At 36.9% G+C, this 20,900-nt stretch overlaps 1 protein-coding gene across 3 annotated transcripts in view; it reads left to right on the forward strand.

Annotated features, from left to right (window-relative positions):
• PARD3B (par-3 family cell polarity regulator beta) overlaps positions 1-20,900 on the forward strand; it is a 991,638-nt gene that overhangs the window by 777,355 nt on the left and 193,383 nt on the right. For all 3 annotated transcript variants that reach the window (XM_055345407.1, XM_055345409.1, XM_055345408.1), the window contains one exon: positions 13,270-13,380. In XM_055345407.1, the coding sequence (XP_055201382.1) occupies positions 13,270-13,380 (111 nt within the window). The remainder of the gene's footprint in view (positions 1-13,269; positions 13,381-20,900) is intronic.

Consider the following 20,900-nt stretch of genomic DNA (forward strand, 5'->3'; position numbering starts at 1 on the left):
AAGAAGGGATATTAGTTAACTTTAAATCTAACATAAAAATATTGAAATCTGATCCCTTGTCTTACAAACTAAGTTAGGGCTCAGATTTTTTAAATTACCTCTTTTTCCAAAAGAACTCTTTTATGAAAGAGCACAGATGGAGGTATTATCATTTGGAATGCTGTTAAGGACAGGGTGAACTAATGACAAAGATGAGTAGTGTCAAAACTCTGGAGGGCCAAGCAACTGCCTCACGCCTATCTTTATTTGAAACCTAAGATTAAAGAGGCCATAATTTCTGAAACTCTGAAATTATAGGTCTAAGTATGAGATAGACATGATGTTTTTAATAGATGACATCTTGCAGATTAATCACCCTTAATGACAGCTTTGGGTCTGAATTTCATTCTAGAACTTAGCCTGGTGTTTTTAAACAGGGTATTTGTACAACATGAAAGAACCAGTCATCATGGGATAGAGTCCTAAGGTGACTCAGTGCCCCCTTGGCGCTGGGATAGCCAGGTGTTTAATTACCTTTACTAGGTGAATAACTGTCTGTCCCCTGTTTGGTCTTGCTGTGGCAGTAGACATCCAGAGCTGTGGCTAGCTGATAGCTACCACACCTACATTAAGATAGTTTGGTGATTTCTGTGTTCATAGACATGGTGTATTCCAGTTTGGGAGCTTTATGGGAGGATAACATGTTTGTTATGAGGGACCATTGGGTCTTTCTTCTAGGATAGAGGCCATGAAGAAAAGAGACAATGATATATCCCTGAAATCCCTACTTCACCTTTAATTCAGCTCAGTAATACTTGTTGGACTTTTATTATGCCTCTGTCACAAGAATGAATGGAGACCATATTTGACTAATTTATTTGGACCTCAGCATGTACTAGATTTACAAAGTAGGTGCTCAGAAAGCATTTGTTGAATGAATGCATGTATGCTTAAATAAGGGAAACAAGTAAAGAGTCTTCCCTAACCCTTGAGGAGCAAACATTAAGCAATGGTTAAAATAGTGCCCTACCCCAAATAAAGTACTAATGTCAGCACAAGCCTTCTTCATCTCCAGACTCCTCTTTGAATCCACGCTCCATTGCATCTCAGCTGAAGATACATATGCTTACCCAAATTAATTTTGTTTAGTAAAAGTGGTATGCACATCAAAAAAACCCAACAAATATAAGTTCTAGTGAATTGAGACATACTGGAAATTAACCCCCAGCAATTCTCCCTTATTCAGAATCACTTTTTCTTCTACAGATAAAGAAGAAAAAGAAAAAAAAGCCCAAAGTTAAGAGAGCTTCTACCTTTTAAGAACAGTTTCAAACTTAGTATCATGTATTAAGAATCAATCTAATAACTCTTTTCTATTGTTTAAGGCTCTCTTACCAGTTCTATCGTGCATTAATTATTTTGCTTCTTTTGTATTTGCACAATAAATGCTTGACAAAAAAAAGCCACATAATGTAAGATTTTTATGGCACAATGGAAAAGTTTCCCACCCCCAGGAAAAATAATTCTATGATGTTCTCATTGTCTCTTCAGCGAAGATTTTGTATATTAAAAAGAAGAAGAACATGAAATGAAAAAAAGAATAAAGCCCTAGTTATACTTTATGTGACATGCAGAAGGTTTAGAATATATAGAACATAAAAGAATATTACATGAGCTACAGAGGGATAGAGCTGTGTGTTCTTAATTTTAAATTTCAGATAAATATGATTTCAGCTTTGATCCTACATGGACTAATTCTTTTGTCACTCAACTAATTAATTCAGTATGCTAGAAAAAAGATGCTAATTTGAGCATCAAAGAAGTGATATTTTTTTGTTGTTGTTTAATCAGAATTATAAAGATAAGTTTTCTCCCATTAGACTGGATCTGGAACTCAATCATTTTATTCCTGTTTAGTGCAGATGAATTCCAGAGAAAACATTCCTTGTTACTCTTAACTTCTGAAGATGGAGCAGTAACATCCAGATTCCCTTTAAAATAGTCCTTTGCCTAGTCACTGTACCCCCCCCCCAAAAAAAAGCCATTTCTAAACATTGTCCTTTCGTTCTTTACACATAATAAGTTAGGCACGATCATCAGTTCTTTTGATAAAGGACTGTATACAAAGTACATGTAAGTTAATCTGTGCTATTGGAATATAAGTTGTATTTGACATTCTATTTAGAGACTATAGATGAGGTCTTCAATTTCCATAGAACTGGATTTAATTTCATTGACATGAATCAGTTTTTCCCTTCCCAGGCAGTTTGCTAAAATGACCTCACTTGTCAGTGAATGAATCTCAGAGCTGTTTCCTATGGAGGGACATTTCCTTCTGCAGGATGAATCTGTGGTCATTATAGAGTGAGCCTGGCAGATTGAGCATGGGAAGGCCATGGGTGTTAGGAAACTTCCCACAGTTGGTAGAGAAAAAGTATACACACGTGGTGTGATTTGGTCTCAGAACACACCTTTCCTTAGGCCCAGGTTTCCGGGACAAAGGAGGTCGAGAAAAGGGAAGACACAGATGCAGGGAGCACACAGATGAGAAGTCTAGATTCCAGCCATGTGCTGTTTGAGTCAGCATTAGGGTCTTACAGACAAGCCATCAGTTGTCTATGCACGCAAACTGCCTTCAGAGATGCTCAGAGATCCACTTAAAAGTAATAAAAATAAAAAGGAAGAAGCCACATATTCTGCTGCTTTGAAATAAGTAAACATTTAATAAAAAGAAAAGCCTTTCTAACTATTATGAAAACATAAAAATGCAAAAAGATCTATTTCTTTAATGCTCCTGTTAAATATATTTCCCAGAAATCATAAGCATTTAGTCTGAGTCACTAAGGCTCTTGCCTACAATGTCTTAAAGCCAGTGAGAGCGTATGAAAGCAATTAATCAAAGTTCACTGTGCTCCTGAAGAGTATTTCTTCTTCTGGAAAGCAGAAGGATAGAATAACTTGAAACCCAGTGTGGTCGTGACAGTTAATAAGCTTTTTATAGTCCCTGTGTGGATCTGAAAATCATACCTTATTAGTATCTTTATCTTTCTTGCTCACTCATTCACACTTACTTTCGTTTAATTTTAATTTCTGGCTTCTTTTTCATATTTCTTCTTCTTTCTCCTAACAGAGTGTTGCTTTAATAACCTCAGAGTAGAGTTTTCATTTGCTACAAAAATGCTCAGCAAAAGTGAACTGTCCAGTGGCTCCCAAATCCCTTAACTGATTCTTGCAAGTCAGTCTTCCAGATGTTGTTTTTACTTGTTTGTTTGTTTGTTTGTTTTTTGGAAGACGGGTTATTAGTGGTATACATTTTGCTTTACTTTGCTTTCTGGACCCGTTAGAATTATTTATAATATATTCAGTACTTCCAAATCTATTGTGTTTCCTAGCTCCTCAGACTGGGAAAGCAAATTAGCTCAAGGATTCCCAGCAGCTGAGTTTAGAGCCAGAATGCTGCTTAAGTCTCTACCCAGCAGATGTTTTATCCACTTAGGCAGAAATCTTAGAATGTTATAGGACCTCCCTGCTTTTCAATCCTAAAAACAAATATCAACACATTTGAGATCTGAAGGTTCCCTGCTTTGGAATGAAGAGTCTCCATGACCACCAATTTAGGAATCTCATTCTGGGAATGAGCAACAACCCGAAGGCAAGTAGCTGTTTAAGGATAGGTGGGAATGTTAGCCTCAAAGGAAGTAGTAAAGATATCAGTGGGATTAAACGTGTTTGTTGTTTTCATATGGCTTGTCTTCATATTGGAAACATATAAACATACCCCAAATAAGTATCTAAATAAGATACCAGAAATTAAAAATTTACTTAGAAATCATAAGAAAAGCCTCAACTGCTTGACCCAGTTAGTTAACAAGAAAGATTTTTAATACTGAGTTTTTCTTCAGTTACTAAACCATCAACTCACTCAGCTTCCCCTTGTGAACACATCCTATAAAGCAAATCTCTATTTCCCTCTGCATGCCATGGAGTGGGCTTATAGAGTTTAAATTACAACCCTTCTGTTATGGAAAGTATACTGAGTTTTTAGCACTCCACCTCCCTCCTGAAAAATCACAGGCATTAGCCTGGTAATCAAATATACTGTGGAATGCTAAAAATAAAAGTAGAATATTTTTTTCTAATCCACATTAACAACAAACACAAATCTGTTCATTATTCTCTCAATAATATTAACATAAAAATAGGCAATGCCCTTAGGTACCCAAAAAGGGGGGGGGACTCTCTAATTGGTCAATTTTCATTGAATTTTTATCAGATTCATTAACTCTCAAGTACAATGGAAACCATCTCAGGTAAACAAGTAAAGACCTTTGTGACATACATTTTAGAGAGAAGCAATAGCCAAAGTGCACAAAACCATATGAGATTCAATACATGGAAGTAAATTTCATCAGCATATGCATATGCTAATTCAGAGCCCAACTTAGAATGCATCAGACACCAGAAACCTTTTATGGGTGAATTTCAAAGTAAACTATGGAAATATAGTCAAAGGTCTGTGGCATTCTCTGCCCCCATATTTTGCTTGAGCTATTTCAAAGTGTATAATTTACAAAATGACAAGATAGTATCTAGCTTATAAGTCAGCTGGTTACAGGGAGAATGAACCATTATCAAAGTCCAGAGCGTATTTTGACTATGAAGTTGGTGCATTTTCTTTTTTTGTTGTTTTTTTGTTGTTGTTCTTTTTGAAGTTGGTGCATGTTCATGTCTGACACCATTTGGTAGATATTCTGAGTGTAATAATAATTACTGGATTTTGTAGCCTTTCCCAAATACATCACTGACACCCACAGATATTTCTGGATTGCAGAAGGAAGAAATACGTTCTGTGTCACACTTGCAGCTCTCCTTGGTTCATAGCTCACCATTAATTTAAAATAAGAGTGTTTGAACTTTTTCCTTGCTGGATTTTTTAGTCCTCGTAAGCCTTCACTCATGATTGCTTTCATACAGTGTGTGCACTAAATGGAAGAAGAGCAGATACTAACAGCTGCATAAACTGCCCAGTAGGATCTAGGCAGAAAACTGTAGACAGGCAATACTTAGCAGAATGAAGAAGTGAATTAAATGAGAGACTAGACATGAACAAAGGTAGAGATAGAGCTATACATGTTGTGAATTGGGATCATTTATCAAGGTGTGTGGGAATCTGGGATGGATTCGAAAGTCATCATTACCTAGAAAACTCAAGGAAAGAAATAGAAACAAAAGAAAAACAGAATTTACTGAGAAATTAAGGGATAACTACAAAGAATTATATTAAAATCTCTATCATATAGAAAACAATAAGATGCTGGGAGCTTGTTTAGTTAATTGGATTGAGGAGTTAGATATTTACCTAACAATTGATGGTGCTAATGGTTACATTCCATGTGAATGATCCATGTGATGTGTCACGTGTCACGGAAGCTCAGTAAATGAATGAATGAATGATTGGATGGATGGATGGATGGATGGATAAATGAACCATTATTAAATTCTACTTCCCCACGTGGCCTTTTAGGGCCTCCCTACCTAGGCAAAATTGCAACATAAGAGGTCTGATTTGGGTATTTTTCTATAACCCTTTCTGAGATTCTTTTTTTTTTTTTCTGAGATTCTTTTCTGCCTTGTATAGTCTATTTATTTTGATTTCTCAGTTTGTACCAAGAAGTCTCATTTTAAGGAAAGAAACCATTTCTCTTATACTTGTTGCATCATACTAATAAACTAATTACCTGGGAGCTCCTCCACTGTCCATCCATCAATTCTATAAGTGAACTAGTTACTTCTTCTAGCAGCTGCTTTACTTAAGTCTCCTCCTATATAAGGCCAGTCTCTGGAGGTTCTCTATATATCCCTGTCTTCTTCTCTTGTCTCTCTGGAGGTTCTCTATTATCCCTCTCCTCTTCTCTTGTCAAGAACTTTGTTCTCCTATATGAGTGTTCACAGCATTCTTCACAAGAGCCAAAAGATGAACACAGCCCAAAAGTCCATCTTTTGGATGAATGGATAAACAAATATGGTATGTATGTACCAGGGAATGTTATTCAGCCTTAAAAAAAAAAGGAAATCCTGAGCATGCTGTAGCACAGATGAACCCTGAAGACATAATGCTAAGTGAAATGAGCCAAACACCAAAGAACAAATATTGTATGATTCCATTTATATGAAGAAACTAGAATAGTCAAATTCATAGAGACAGAAAGTAAAATAGTGGTTGCCAGGGACTGGAAGAGGGAGAAATGGGGAGCTACTCTTTAGTGGGTACCTGGAGACAGGTGGTGGTTGATGGTTGCACAACATTGTGACTGTACTTAATGCCACTGACTGTACTTAATGCCACTGAACTGTCTATTTAGTAATGATTAAAATGATATACCTTGTTATGAATATTTTCACACACTAAAAAAACAAAATAGCTTTTTTTCCTCCTCTCTCTTCCATTTCCAATCTCTTACACTCTGACATTTCTTCCTATGACCAAACAAAAGTCCTCTAGTATCAGCCAAATTGAAAATCTCCTTTTTCAACATTCCGACCCAACCTTCAGCAATCACCCTTCCAGCCAAACTCTTTGAAGCAGTTGGACACACACAGATACACACTTTCACACTTACCTACCATTCACTCTTGAGATCACTGTCACCTAGCCTCAGCTCATGCCGCTCCCATGAACCATGCCCACATAATGAATGGCTTTAAAGTGCCAAATCCAGTGAACTCTGGATTCCTGACCTCAGTGAACTTCTCAAGAGCATTTTCCTCTAGTGTTCCTGGCCCCTTTATAGCGCCCTTCCCATGGGTCTCTTATACTGCACTCTCCTGATTTTCTTCATCTCTCGAGCTGTTCTTTTTCTGTCACTTATATACATGGCCTCCCCATCCCTCTCTCTGGCCTTTAAATATTACAGTTCCTTAGGACTCTGTCCTCATCCCTAGTCCATGTTTTTGGATTTCCCAAAGACATACTAAAATAACCATGTTGAAAAGTCAACTTTCAGTCCCTTGTCCCTGACCCACCATTTTCAAACCGCTGCCTTCGCTTCTCCAGTCTAGGCCATCTTTGTCTTTCACCCACACTCCTGTGGCACTCACGGACTGGCTTTACTGTCTTTTTTTTTTTTTTTTAAGATTTTATTTATTTATTCATAGAGACACACACACACACAGAGACAGAGACACAGGCAGAGGGAGAAGAAGGCGCATGCAGGGAGCCAGATGCAGGACTCGATCCTGCGTCTCCAGGATCACACCCCAGGCTGCAGGCGGCGCTAAACCACCGCACCACCAGGGCTGCCCTGGCTTTACTGTCTTAATTTGATGCTTTTTACTTAAGCAACCAGGATGATCCTTTAAAATGTATATCATGGGGATACCTGGGTGGCTCAGCGGTTTCACGCCTGCCTTTGGCCCAGGGCGCGATCCTGGAGTCCCGGGATCGAGTCCCACATCGGGCTCCCGGCATAGAGCCTGTTTCTCCCTCTGCCTGTGTCTCTGCCTCTCTCTCTCTCTCTCTCTCTCTCTCTCTCTCTCTCTCTCTCTCTCATAAATAAATAAAAATAAATCTTAAAAAAATAAAAAATAAAATAAAATAAAATGTGTATCACAGGGGTGCTAGGTGGCTCAGTGGTTGAGCGTCTGCCTTCGGCTTGGGGCCTGATCCTGGGGTCCTAGGGTGGGGTCCCACATTGGGCTCCCCCAGGAGCCTGCTTCTCCCTCTGCCTATGTCTCTGTCTCTGTGTCTCTTATGAATAAATAAATAAAATATTTTTTAAAGTGTGCATCACATTGTATCACTTCTGCTTAGAATGACTTGCTTATGCCCGTTTCTCCTCTATTGACTCTAAATTTACCATTCCTTATCTAGTTTCTCTGTCGCTTGATTTACTAAAATAGGACCTTATGCCACTGTTAGGCTCAACTCCAGATCTCTCTTACATTTGCACTATAGGTTCCTTGCCCTGCTTTCCTAATCCTAATCCTGTGTGTTCTTCTGGTCTCCTTATCAAACTACTCTGGCCTTCTTTTACCACTTGGAATGTGCCAGATCTTCCCCATATCATGAAGTGCTGTGTATGCTTATCTTCCTCCCATAAGGCTTATCTCCCATCTCTCCTTGTCTGGAGGCTCTTACCTATGCAGTCTCAGTGTAAATGTCATTTCCTCCTGAAGACTTCCCAACCAATCAATCTCCTATTATAGTCTCTCTTAAACCCTTCATAGCATTTTCTTTTACAACTTATAATCGCATATTTGTATTTGTTTGATGCCCACCTCCTCCATTAGAATATAAATTCCATAGGGGTATTGTCTGGATTTGCATCCCAACTCTACATCCATATATACTAAGGTGCTTATGACAATGACCACCACAGAATAGATGTCTAATAAATATTTTTTAAACAAATGCATGAATGGAAGAAGAAAGGGGAACAGAAAGAAAACTAGTTTTCCATAAAGCTGTTTCATGTAGCCTCTCTGTAGAAATAACAGGGACAGGTGTTTTAAGCAAACTTATAATTCATGAAAATCTAAATTTACATAAAGGGTATGTTGAAAGGTGATTTTTCCACTTTACAAAAAGATCCATCATAAGAGTCTTTAAACAGTCTTCCCAGGTACATGGAAAGCAAGATTTTATTGATTCAAACCATATGTTTGCACTGAATTCTTTAGGAAAATATCTTTTATATAAAGCAAGGTTGACCTACAAGCAATTTCCTTAAGGCACCTAGCCCAGAATGGCCAACTCTCAAATTTCCTAGGTAATAGATAATGGGAGGCCTGGAATGCAGGGGATATTTGAAACCATAGAATGCAAAGCAATAATTTCAGCCATTTAGAGTTCTTGTGACTTTTCTCACAAAAATAACTAACTAATGGAGAGATGAATTAATGTTCTTGAACCTCCCCAACTCTTCTTTCTGTATGTCCGTGAAAGTAAAAAAGGCTGGGAAGTGACCCCCAGATAGGCTGATATAAGACGGGGCACCAGGCTTATATAATTCACCAAACCGATGCTTTTTTCCCAACTCCCCACACCCTCCCACCACCGCCACTGATAATTAAGTTGTCTGATTGCAAAACTGGAAAAAAGATTTCGGTGTGTTAATAAATAAAAGCAATTAACTTCTCTGGGTCTCAATTTCCTCATCTTAACAATGTGGGAGTCCTTTTGAAGATTATTGTTTTATAATTCTGTTCTTGAACCTACCCAAACTTTACAAAATAAGATAATTTATGACTGTTCTCTGTCTAATGAAATAAATTTCACAGCTATTTCTGCCTTCTTCTTGGAAACTTTAATAAATGATCATGGAGTTTAAATCAAAACATTTATATTATTTGTAGAATTGGTTGATTTGACTATTGATGGTTCTTGCTAAGAAGAAAATGCTTTGCAGAATTTACTTACAACTAACCTTTATCAGACTTTTTCCACTATGATAAAAACACAGTAAGCTGTTTTTGAGCTGCAGTACAAGTGAAATATTTTAGCAACAGGAAGAAAAAACAATTCACTGGTTGTGGTAATAAAGATCAGGGTAGACTCAGGAATAGGTTAGTTTTCCCTTCAAAAACAAGACTTCTTTCATCTCAGATAATCCAAATCTTCAAATTTAGAAGAAATATTTGGGACATAGAAGAAAAACATGCTTAATGTCTATGGAATTTGGGGCAATATTTTTACCCTCATCAACTTATTGAAGCATTATTCTATCCTCACTCCTCACAATTTTGATTTTTTTGGCCCAATTTTACTGTATTTGATGACATTTTGAGGGAAAGTTATTTCTCTAAGTGATGTACAAAGATATTAACTTCTCACATAAAGAAATTTAGACTCTTCTACATGGGTCTGAAAAGCTAAAGAATGTACACATGAAAACACACATTATTTATATATATCCTGCTTTGTAAGTTAAGGAGAGATCTTAAATATGTCAACAAATCTGAGTTATATTAGGAAATTAGTGATCTTATATCTTGTCTGTATTTTTTCTTTTCCTTAGTCTATAAATGACACTAGGTCATTTCTTCAGTGGGAAAGAAGAATTGATTTTTTTTTGAAGAATTGATTAAGAAATAGAAGGGGGACCAGGAAAAAAATGTCTGGGGGGTGATAGAGTGAAAATTCATAGTTGATCCACCAGAATCCCCAAACAAGACTGGATGCAGCCAAAGAATTACAGTGGAAGCAAAGGCAGATGGCAAGATGGCAATGGGGAAAGAGAAAGTTCATGAGCAAGAATTTACTAATTGAAATTATAAATTGAAAAATTTATAGAAGAGTCAAGACCAGGAGAGGCATCTGAGGAAAGCGGGGTGCTTTGAGCTCTAATAACAACAGAAATATGGGTATTAGCAATGAGATCTTCCATGCGTGATATCCAGTGCTGCCACTTGACTGACAGCCTCTACTTTGGACTGAAACACAATCCTAAAAGACAAAATATTTACCAATTTTTACAAAATTCTGAAGAAGATGGGAGTTTCAGGTTTATGAGTCAGGTCTTCATGTGAGGATATTCTGACTCACTGTGTATGTTGGGAAGTTGGGGACAGGGATGGGAATCAGGGAAAGGCAGTCAGGCTGAGCATGTGTAGGGTCCTCAGTTTGGATAGATGGACAGACACGTAGATAAATGGATACACAGGTAATTACATAGGTTGGGTGAGCAAGCTAAAGGTATACATACATTTATATATACAGAAGTAACATTTACAGCTATTCTTATTAAAGAAACAAAGGAAAATGGCATTTCCTGTAGTTTGACAAGAATCTTTAATGTAACTAAAGAGTATGGATAATTTAATGATTTTTTCCTCATTATTAGGAGACATAAGTTACTTTCATATGTGTTGATACCAAGACCATAGGAGATTACTTCTAAGGAAAATATCTGTTGGGGAAAATGCCTGTTATTTAAGAATGTGTCCTAGTATTAACCATAGCTTTATTATTGTTTCAAATGTGCACTTTTATTTTCCTAACACTGCTAAGGAAATGCAATACTCTTTTAAAGTATCATAATTGCAAAGAATCCTAGTGCATTGTTGGTCCGAAAGCAAACTGGTGCAGCCAATATGGAAAACAGCATGGAGGTTCCTCAAAAAAATTAAAAGTGGAACTACATCCAGATGGCCAACAGACACATGAAAAGATGCTCAACATCACTGACCATCAGAGAACTACAAATCAAAACCACAATGAGGTATAACCTCATACCTGTCAAAATGGCTAAAATCAACAATACAAGAAATAATAGGTGTTGGCGAGGATGTAGAAAGGAACTCTATGCACTATTGAGAATGCATATTGGTGCAGCCATTGTAGAAAACAGGATGGAGTTTTCTCATAAAGTTAAAAATAGAACTACCCTACAATCCAGCAATTGCACTACTAGGTATTTACCCAAAAAACACAAAAATACTAATTCAAAGAGATACATGCACCCTGATATTTTTAGCAACATTATCTACAATAGCCAAATTATGGAAACAAGCCCAAGTGTCCATTGACTGATGAATGGGTAAAAAAGACGTGGTATATGGAATATTACTCAGCCATTAAAAAAGAATGAAATCTTGCCATTTGCAATGATGTGGATGGAACTAGAGGGTATTATGCTAAGCAAAATACATCACTCAGAGACAGACAAATACCATGTGATTTCACTCATGGAATTTAAGAAAGAAAACAAAGAGGAAAGAAAAAGAAGAAGGCAAACTAAGAAACAGACTTAACTATAGAGAACAAACTGATGGTTAACAGAGGGGTGGGAGGGGAGAAGGGTGGGGGATGGGTGAAATAGGTATTGGGGATCAAGGAGAGCACTTGCTGTGATGAGTTCTGGCTGTTGTATGGAAGTGTTCAATCACTGTATACTACACCTGAAACTAATATTTTACTATATGTTAACTAACTGGAATTTAAATAAAAACTATTAAAAAATGGAACTAACCTATGATCCAGCAATTCTACTTCTGGATATATATCCAAAGACATTGAGTTCAGGATCCCACAGAGATATCTCTACTCCCATGTTCATTACAGCATTATTTATAATAGCCAAGATAGGAAACATTCTAATTGCCTATCAATAGATGAATGGATTAAGAAGATGCAGTGTGTAAACACATGCACAGATAACATGTATATATGCATATACATACACACATATAGATGCATATATATGTATATACATATACACTGTGCAGGCTGAAAAAGACAAATTCAGAGAAACAGTAGAGCAGTGGTTACCAGGCATTGGGGATAGGGGGAAATGGGGAGATTTGGGTCAAAAGGTAAAAACTTCCAGTTATAAAATGAATAAGTTTTGGATCTAATGTACAGCATGGTGATTGTAGCTAATAAAAATCTATTCTATATTTGAGTGTTACTGAGATTAGATCTTAAATGCTCTCACTACAAAAAAACAATAGTGACTATGTGATGGGATGAAAGTGGTAGCTAATACTGTGGTAGGAATCATTTTGCAATTTAGAAATGTATCAAATCAACAGTGGTACCTATTAAATTTACACAATGTTGCATGTCCATCATACCTCAATAAAGCTGGAGGAAAAAAAAAAACAATGTATTATAATTGCCACTGTTCCCAGTTAGCTACAAATATCGCAGGCATGAGGAGTTCTGAGAGCATACTGACCCTAGGCTGATTTAGGATGATGGGGCTACCTGAGAGAGTGTATGTGGTATGAAGGATACAGGGCTCTGAAGGAGACACCGCAAATTCTAATCCCAGCCCTTCCCTGAATTGGTTTGGGTAAGCAAGGACGAAAGCCTCATGTGCAAAGTGAGAGTAGTAAACTAAGTGTTTGTCGAAGTCCCTTGAAGCACCATCATTATCTAGTCTCATGAGTTTAACTTTAAATGTCAATGCCACTTGCAGCTCTGGAGGCCTATTTAGGAGTTCAGTCAGTTTTTAGTCATATATTAATGATAACCTTTCAGTTCTTTCATTTCTAGTGAATTAATGGTTTGAGATTTTTACTCTTTAACCACATGACTTTGTGCATGCTGCACATTCAGTATCTCAGTGGAAAGATGGAAGGTTAGAAGAAAGAGGAAAAGGAGGGGAATTTAGTGACTTTTTTTTCCTCTTTCAATATATTATTTTACTTCCATTTTACGCAAAATGATTTTGTACTACTTAGAATAAAGAATTATGGTTTGATGGTTCATCTTATAAATATTTTAAATTTACCACCAAAAGAACATGGTTATTGTTAACAATCATCTTCCCTTTCATATTCTTCTAGATTTGGAAAGAAGAAAGATGACAGGGGTGGCAAGGCTGAGCAGAAGGGTACTCTGAAGCATGGTGGCCTGAGGGAAGAAGAGCTGGAAAAAATGAAAGAAGAACGTGAAAGGTGAGCAGAAATGCTGAGCTCCTGATTTTGTTTGGGCCTATGGCCTGTGTTTATTTGGTTTATTGCATCAATCAACTGGAGAAATTTTATTTTAAGAAGCATAAAGTTTGACCAATATACAAGGAAAGGTACCTGATATATATGGAACCTCCCTGTCTGAGGAATTTTTATTATATTTGGAGAAGAAATTAACTTTATGTTTTTATTATATTGGTATTTATAATTCCAAAATATGCTACCCCAGTTTTGACTATATCAGTGTATATTTTCCCTATGGTTTAAACAATAAGTTTCTTTTTTTTTTTTAATAAAAAGGTCATTTTGATGTTGATGTTTAGAACTATCAAATTTCCATAGTCTGTTCCTAATTTCTGTCAAGCTGTTGTATGCCTTCTTAATTTTATTCTGCTAAATCCATTTGGGTGGTGTAATTTGAGAAGTGCATGTCCTTCATTTTTAAAAAGCCAGTGTCTTTTATTAGGCTATCAGCAAGTTGCAAAGTATGTCGCCCATCTGTTAAAGGGCCGGTTTCGTTTACTGAAATAATGACAGTTTGCAAGGGCTGAATTCTCCTGTTTGAGGAGCTTAATGTTCCATTTGGACAAGAGGCCCTTCACTTATCTTTGAGGTGAACTCTGGCACTTACCCCAAGTCAATGTGTAAATGTCTGATTTTGAAACATGTCATTGAATATTCATATTTCTCCTGAAAATTCTTCACCTTCGCAACCAAATGGATCTTGGAGAGAGACTGAGATTATGACAAAACTAGCATATAATTTTAAGTACTTGATTCTGATTTTATCGTGCACAAAGTCAGATTTGTCCAACTTGCCACTTATTAGTAACAATAGCTCTTGCAGTTTTTAAAGAGTCCATTCTTGTCCTTTTTAATACTCCAGTAATACGTACTAAGAAAATCCTACTCATTCATCCTGTTTTCTAGCACAGAGCAAGTTGAATAGCTACTGTTAGCGTCTGACTGCTGTCTTGTAGTCTGTTCCCATTGAGAGGGCTGACTTGATCAATAGCAAGGAGAGAAACCCTACTTAGTCCTTTCTCATTTTAAAGACGTTGATCAGCTCTTGTTTCCAGGATCAGTGGAGCAGTTAAAAGGAAATCAAGTGTGTTACATTGTTGTTGACTATTATTCACCTGACAGAGCTGCCCCCCAAAACAGGGAAGATGAATTCTCCACTGTAGCCCACGATTCACTTATCCTGTAAAGTAAAATGTAATTCAGGCTGAGATTTTAATGCATCTATCAGCAAAGACATCTAGATGTTGAGTCCACATCATAGATCTTTGCTGCTCCCCTAACTTCACTTACCCAGGCACCACATCTTTGCCTCATCTTCAGGAAACTGAGCTGTTTGCCAGAAAGCAGACTCTATATTTTTTGTAGCTCAATACTTGCTTAGGGTTGGGAGGGTTTACTCTTAGTAGCTAGGGAACTGTGTGCCAGCTAGAAAATTGATAACCCATAAAATAAGGTGGGTTGTCTTTAAGCAAGAGTTCATTTCCTTTCTGGGGTTGCCTTAAGGAAGCAGGTGCCTGAGGGAGTTTTGTTCTTAAAAGCAAGGCTGTAAATTCACCTCAGCTGGCTATATAGGCTTCAGGTCCAATTTTCTTAAATTATGTCTGGTCAAAATATTGAAAGAACTGTGCTGTTAGCCTCCACTTAGGCCACTTCCCACACATGAACACGTAAAACACATCTGATATGGGTTTCTTAGAGACAAAGTTATCTCAATCATATGAGAGGGGAAGAAGTTGGAGGAGTTGATTTATGGTTAGGTCCTACAGAATTAATGACCAAGAGCATTTCAGCAGCTCAGGAGCAGAGGACCACAGCGGGTGGAGGTGGAGGCTCAACACTTGGCATTCCTCCCAACCCAAGAGTCCCATTTCTTGGCTCACCATCATCTGTAGAAAACCAACTCACACCCCTTAGAGAAAGTGAGAGTATTACTCGTTGTGACATGGCCATGGAAATAAATAGAATAAAATAAGAAACAGTGTATAAAAGTTCACAAAGTTGTCTTTTTTTCTAATACCTTTAGAATTTGTTACTTTAAGGTGATTCAAACTGTCCTAGTGCTTATTTGTTTCATTCTAGCTGTCACAGATATAATAGTTTTCCACTAACATATCCCTTCTCCAAAGGATTTTTTAAAAAAATTTATTTATGAGAGAAAGGGAGAGAGAGCCAGCATGTGGGGCAGAGGAAAGGGGAGAAACAGACTCCCCGCTGAGCAGGGAGCCCCATGCGGGCCTCAAGCCCAGGACCCTGGGATCAATGATCTGAGTCAAAGGCAGACACTTAACCAACTGAGCCACCCAGACACCCCAAAGGATTTGAAATAATTAAATAAAATATATATTGTATGGTGCTAGAGCCAACTTGTATCAGCGTGTGAGAAGAATTTTGGGAGCTGGTTGTTAAACCACTGGGTAGCTTAAAATTGGTCATGGTGGGAGTAATTTACACCATAGAAGTTGGCAAATGCAATAAATTGGGTTTGTGTTTTTAAAAAGCCAGTTGATCAATATACGACTTAGGGTTTATACCAACCCTAGTATATCACCAAGAAAAAATTATCCAAAATAAAGTTAAATAAAAAAATATTCATCTAAATAAAGCCGGGATCCCTGGGTGGTGCAGCGGTTTGGCTCCTGCCTTTGGCCCAGGGCACAATCCTGGAGACCCGGGATCGAATCCCACGTTGGGCTCCCGGTGCATGGAGCCTGTTTCTCTCCCTCTGCCTATGTCTCTGCCTCTCTCTCTGTGTGTGTGTGTGACTATCATAAATAACAAAATAAAAATAAAAAAATAAAAAAATAACTAAATAAATAAATAAATAAACCCTTATGACTTCTTCTAGCTGTGTTTCTCAAAGTATAGTCCATAGACGACCTGCATAAAAATGAATCACATGGAGAGCTTGTTAAAAATAAGATTCTTGAGTCTCACATCAGACTTGCAGAATCAGAATCTTGGGAGTTGGAGCCTAGGAATCTGTATTTAATCAGCAAGCCCAATGTGATTCTTCAGCATTCTAAAGTCTGAGAACCACTGACTTGAAGGGACAGGATTTGATTGGAACATTAAACTATCCTTATCCTATGAAAAATCACATAAAGATTTTTTTTCCCTTAGAGAATTGAATAAGCCAGTCTAAAAATATTGTCATCTTTCTCATTTGCCCTCTCTGAAGCATCCTACCTTACTGGCATATATATATATATATATATATATTTTTTTTTTTTTTTTTTTGCCACAAGAGAGAAACCCTTGCCAGTGCTCACTCATCTAAGAGAATTTGGAATGCTTACTCCTGGTATCATCCATACACACAAAACTTACAAAAACAGTAAGATCATTAAGAAAATTTTGGAGACATGGGATGCTTGGGTGGCTCAGTGGTTGAGTGTGTCTGCCTTTGACTCAGGGTGTGATCCTGGAATCCGGGATCAAGTCCCACATCGGGGTACCTGAATAAGCCTGCTTCTCCCTCTGCCTATGTCTCTGCTTCTCTCTCTCTCTGTCTCTCATGAATAAATAAATAAAATCATTAAAAAAATTTTTGGAGACATAAAAAAGTATAAAGGAGATTGATATGATCATGAATAATTCCATAAATAATTGTTAATACTTTATGATCTTTTTACTATATATATATTTTGAAACTTGATAGCCATGCTGCATATATCTCACTTTTTCCACACCATTAAATTGTGAGCATTTCCCCATGTCATAATATTTTGAAAATAAGCCAATTTGAGGATCAGTATACCATAACTTACTTATCTTCTATTGTCAAACATTTAGTCTGTTTGAATTTTTCACTCTTCCAAATAAGACTTTGATGAGCATCCAGATACAAAAGTCCTTATAGATGACCTCTTAAATCGCATAGTTTCTGTTCAATTTCCTCATAACTATTTTGCCTAAGGATTAATTTAACCTCAACTCTAAATTTTAGGATTATATTATCCATCTTCATTCCTCCCATTATTTTTCTTATAATACCCACCACATCTCATTTTAATGTACCTTCATATTTAATTCCTGATCAGGAATTGGTTTTAGTGCTATATAGGAATAACCTTAGCATATAGCCATAGCAATAAAAAGTAAAAAAAAAATTCATAGGAGTTGGAGTGAAGTATAAGGTTAAATTGGAGGAATACAGAGTCTAGAACAGTTGTTCTCAGGAAGGGACAATTTTGTTCCCAAAGAAACATTTGGCTGTATCTGGAGACATTTTTGATTGTCACAACTCTGAAGGAAGAATGGGCACGGGAAAGGAATTGCTACCTCAATGTGCTGGGTAGAGGCCAGGAATGCAACCAAACATTCTACAATGCACAAGACAGTCCTGTCCCTTAACAATGTTTGTCTTACTCAAACCGTCAGTAGTGTGTAGGCTGAAAACCCCTGTTCTGACTCTGGACTTCACAGACATTAGAAATTTCCTTGTCTCATGATATCTGTGGATAACACAGAGAAATACCACCAAGTGACATAACCCTAAAATTTTTAGATATTTGAGGAACTGTAGCCAAAGATTGCTAATGAATATTTCATCAATATAAACTTGCAAGAAAAAAAAGTTTTTCTTCAAAACTTATTTTTAACTCTGGCCTGCTGAGCATTGGCATCGATGCTGTTGATCAGATTGTGAATGCCAAGAAGCTGCAGGGGTTGATAATGTGTTGATGACAGAATCATCTGGAACAATGGACTGAATCAAACATAGAGAAACTTAATAGGAATAAATGTAAAGTCTTGATTTTAGGTCCAAAAATGAACGGTACAAACACAGGATGTGGAACGTTTGACTTAATACCAAATATATAAAAAAATCGCCTGATGGTTTTAGTTGAGGGTAAGTTTAGCATGAGTCAACATGAGGATGTGCCTGCCAAAAACTTAATCCAGTCCTAGACTACATTACTGGAAGTTCATGTGTAACATGAAGGAAGAAATAATAATTCCTGATTTACACTACTCAGATCACACTTGGAATATCCCATTGCCTCTCTCACACAACAGAATAGCAACAACTGAAGGACCTGGAAATATGTAATCCGTAGAGGTAAGATTTAGTTGATTTCACATGACCAAAGAACTTCCACATAAAAGAGGAATTAAATGTATTTTATTGCATCCATTCTGTTCTCTCTCTCTCTCTCTCTCTCTCTGCTTATTCATCCATTCATTTATTTTCTTGAAGATACTAATGGGGAGTCATTTTAAGAGAGGTAGTCTTCAACTTAATAGAAGGAAAAACATCCTAACAATTAGAGTGCCACATGAGAGTGAGTTTGTTGATACTGAAAAATGTCTAATAAGACACTGATGATTACAATGAGAAAGGATTAATGCATGAGGAAAGTATTGGACTCGATCAGAGTTTCATGAACTTGAGTCATTGATATATTACCTTCATTGTCTTATTTATATTTATATATTCAAATAAGTAAAATATTATATAGAAGCAAAACCACATAAGTTAATGTAACTATCTACATTCAAACCCCATACCACCACCTAAAAATCATGTTGTGTATCATTAATGCTGCATTGTCCTTGGGTGATCTCTTCGGATTTTCCCAGATCTCAGGGTCTGAGAAATATTATAAATATGTTCAAGTATAGAAGCATTTACTTTGTATTTTCTAGGGCAGCTTTCTTGAACGTGATATAGCATTGGTTCATGGTAGTATATGCACTATTCTTACCTGAGTGGATAAGCCCAAGCTTCTTGCTCAAAATTGCGTGCAAGGATTTTCTTAGTCTCGTGTTTGATTTCCTGAGCTAAGCATGTGTCCTCTCCTGACACAAGTCAAATAGCCCATTGCAGCGAAGCCCTGTTTTAAATAAACTCATCATTTTGTTCATGCTTCAGTGAGATTGGCCATAATAAAACATTAGTTCCAAATGCCTATATCCATTGCTAGAAGGATGAATCCAATATTATATTCAAAGATTATTTCCCCTAGAATTTTTTAATCAAGTGAAATTAAATTAACATTTTCCAAACATTCTGATTATATAAATTAGTATGGTGAGCTGAAAGCAAGAGATTGTCCTAACAAATCAGTAAACGTATTTTTGGTGTTTAATGCTAAGACTTTACCTTACGTCTGTAACTGTCTCCAAAGTGTGAAATTAACCAGATTCTTGTACCTACAAAGAGCCTAACTGCATGCATGTTGTACTTGTATTGTTAATACCTTCTCAAAAATCAAGTGAAGATTGGTTAAAGAAAAATTAGTGTCCCCCTCATTTATTTATGATTATTGTAGTGAGGGGAAACGTCTCCATTGACACCAAAAGGCTGTCTCCCGTTAAAGTCCCATATTACTGACCCTGAAATGAAATTTCACTAAATGAAACTTCTTCCTAGAATGGGGGAGGGCGGATGTAGTTTAATAACATATGAGTTTTTGCTCTAAGATCTTCTATTACTCTTAATACCATGTCAGAGTTTATTTTGCAAGGGAACTCATTTACTGTGTGAATGAAACGTTGTTTTTGTAGATCTTATTAGAATCTTAGCAGGATAAATGAGGAGATGAGGGGCAAAGAGGCAGCTTCCCCAGCTTCAGGATTGAGGAGCATGAAAACATATGGCTCTTGTTTTCAACAACTGGCCTGCATGGAATGCCTAAGTGAGAGTGGGGCTAAGATTTAGGCAGGCTGATTGGTTTCAGTGTCTGACTTGAGGGTTCTTAGTTTTCTTTCCTTCAGGAAGCCTTCCAAGAGCTGCAGAGGCTTCTCTCTTGCCTTATCAGCTGAGCTGCTTGTGGCCTGTTCCCTTAGTTTAAATCAATACATGTGTTTTTGATATTTGGTGAACCAAGATTTAATTATGCAGCTGCAAGTTCCCTACATAAACGAAATTCATCTTAGAGAAATAAAAACATTCAGAAACCATTTATAGTTTCAGAATACAAGTGGGTGAAAATCTATTCCCAACCTCTCAGCATTTTATTTAATTATGGGAGATTTTTATGTTACTGGAAATTGAAATGAAAACCAGAATAAGGCTAGCGTTTATCCAACATTTGTTCGTCCTGAGAAATGAAGATGCTTACTGTATTCTAAGAAGGAAAAGGAAAGTAGGTTCTGAATTAATATTTTAGCTATAACCTACATAAATATGGCACTCCTAAATGCATAGAGCGACAAATGAATTGATAGGATTGTCATTATTGTATCCTAAAAAGAGTGCATATTAAAGAACCAGAAGGTTGTTTTCTTTAATTTGCCAAGAGACTCTCTATAATTAATTATTTACTGAACTTAAACTTTGGCACTATTTAAACTGTTGAAAACACCCATGTTTTGGCATGATTACATACAAATGATTAATTCAGCATGGTTTTACTCCTCACTGAATATCCCTGTCTTTTGCAGTAGAATTTGCTAGGTCCTGTGGTGTGGGCAAAATAAAATGTTGGAATGGTTCCCGGTCTTAATAGTCCCAATTTATTATTACCACTGAACCC

Source organism: Nyctereutes procyonoides, unplaced genomic scaffold (genome assembly GCF_905146905.1).
Source record: "Nyctereutes procyonoides isolate TBG_1078 unplaced genomic scaffold, NYPRO_anot_genome, whole genome shotgun sequence".
In the NCBI taxonomy this organism is placed as follows: Eukaryota; Metazoa; Chordata; class Mammalia; order Carnivora; family Canidae; genus Nyctereutes; species Nyctereutes procyonoides.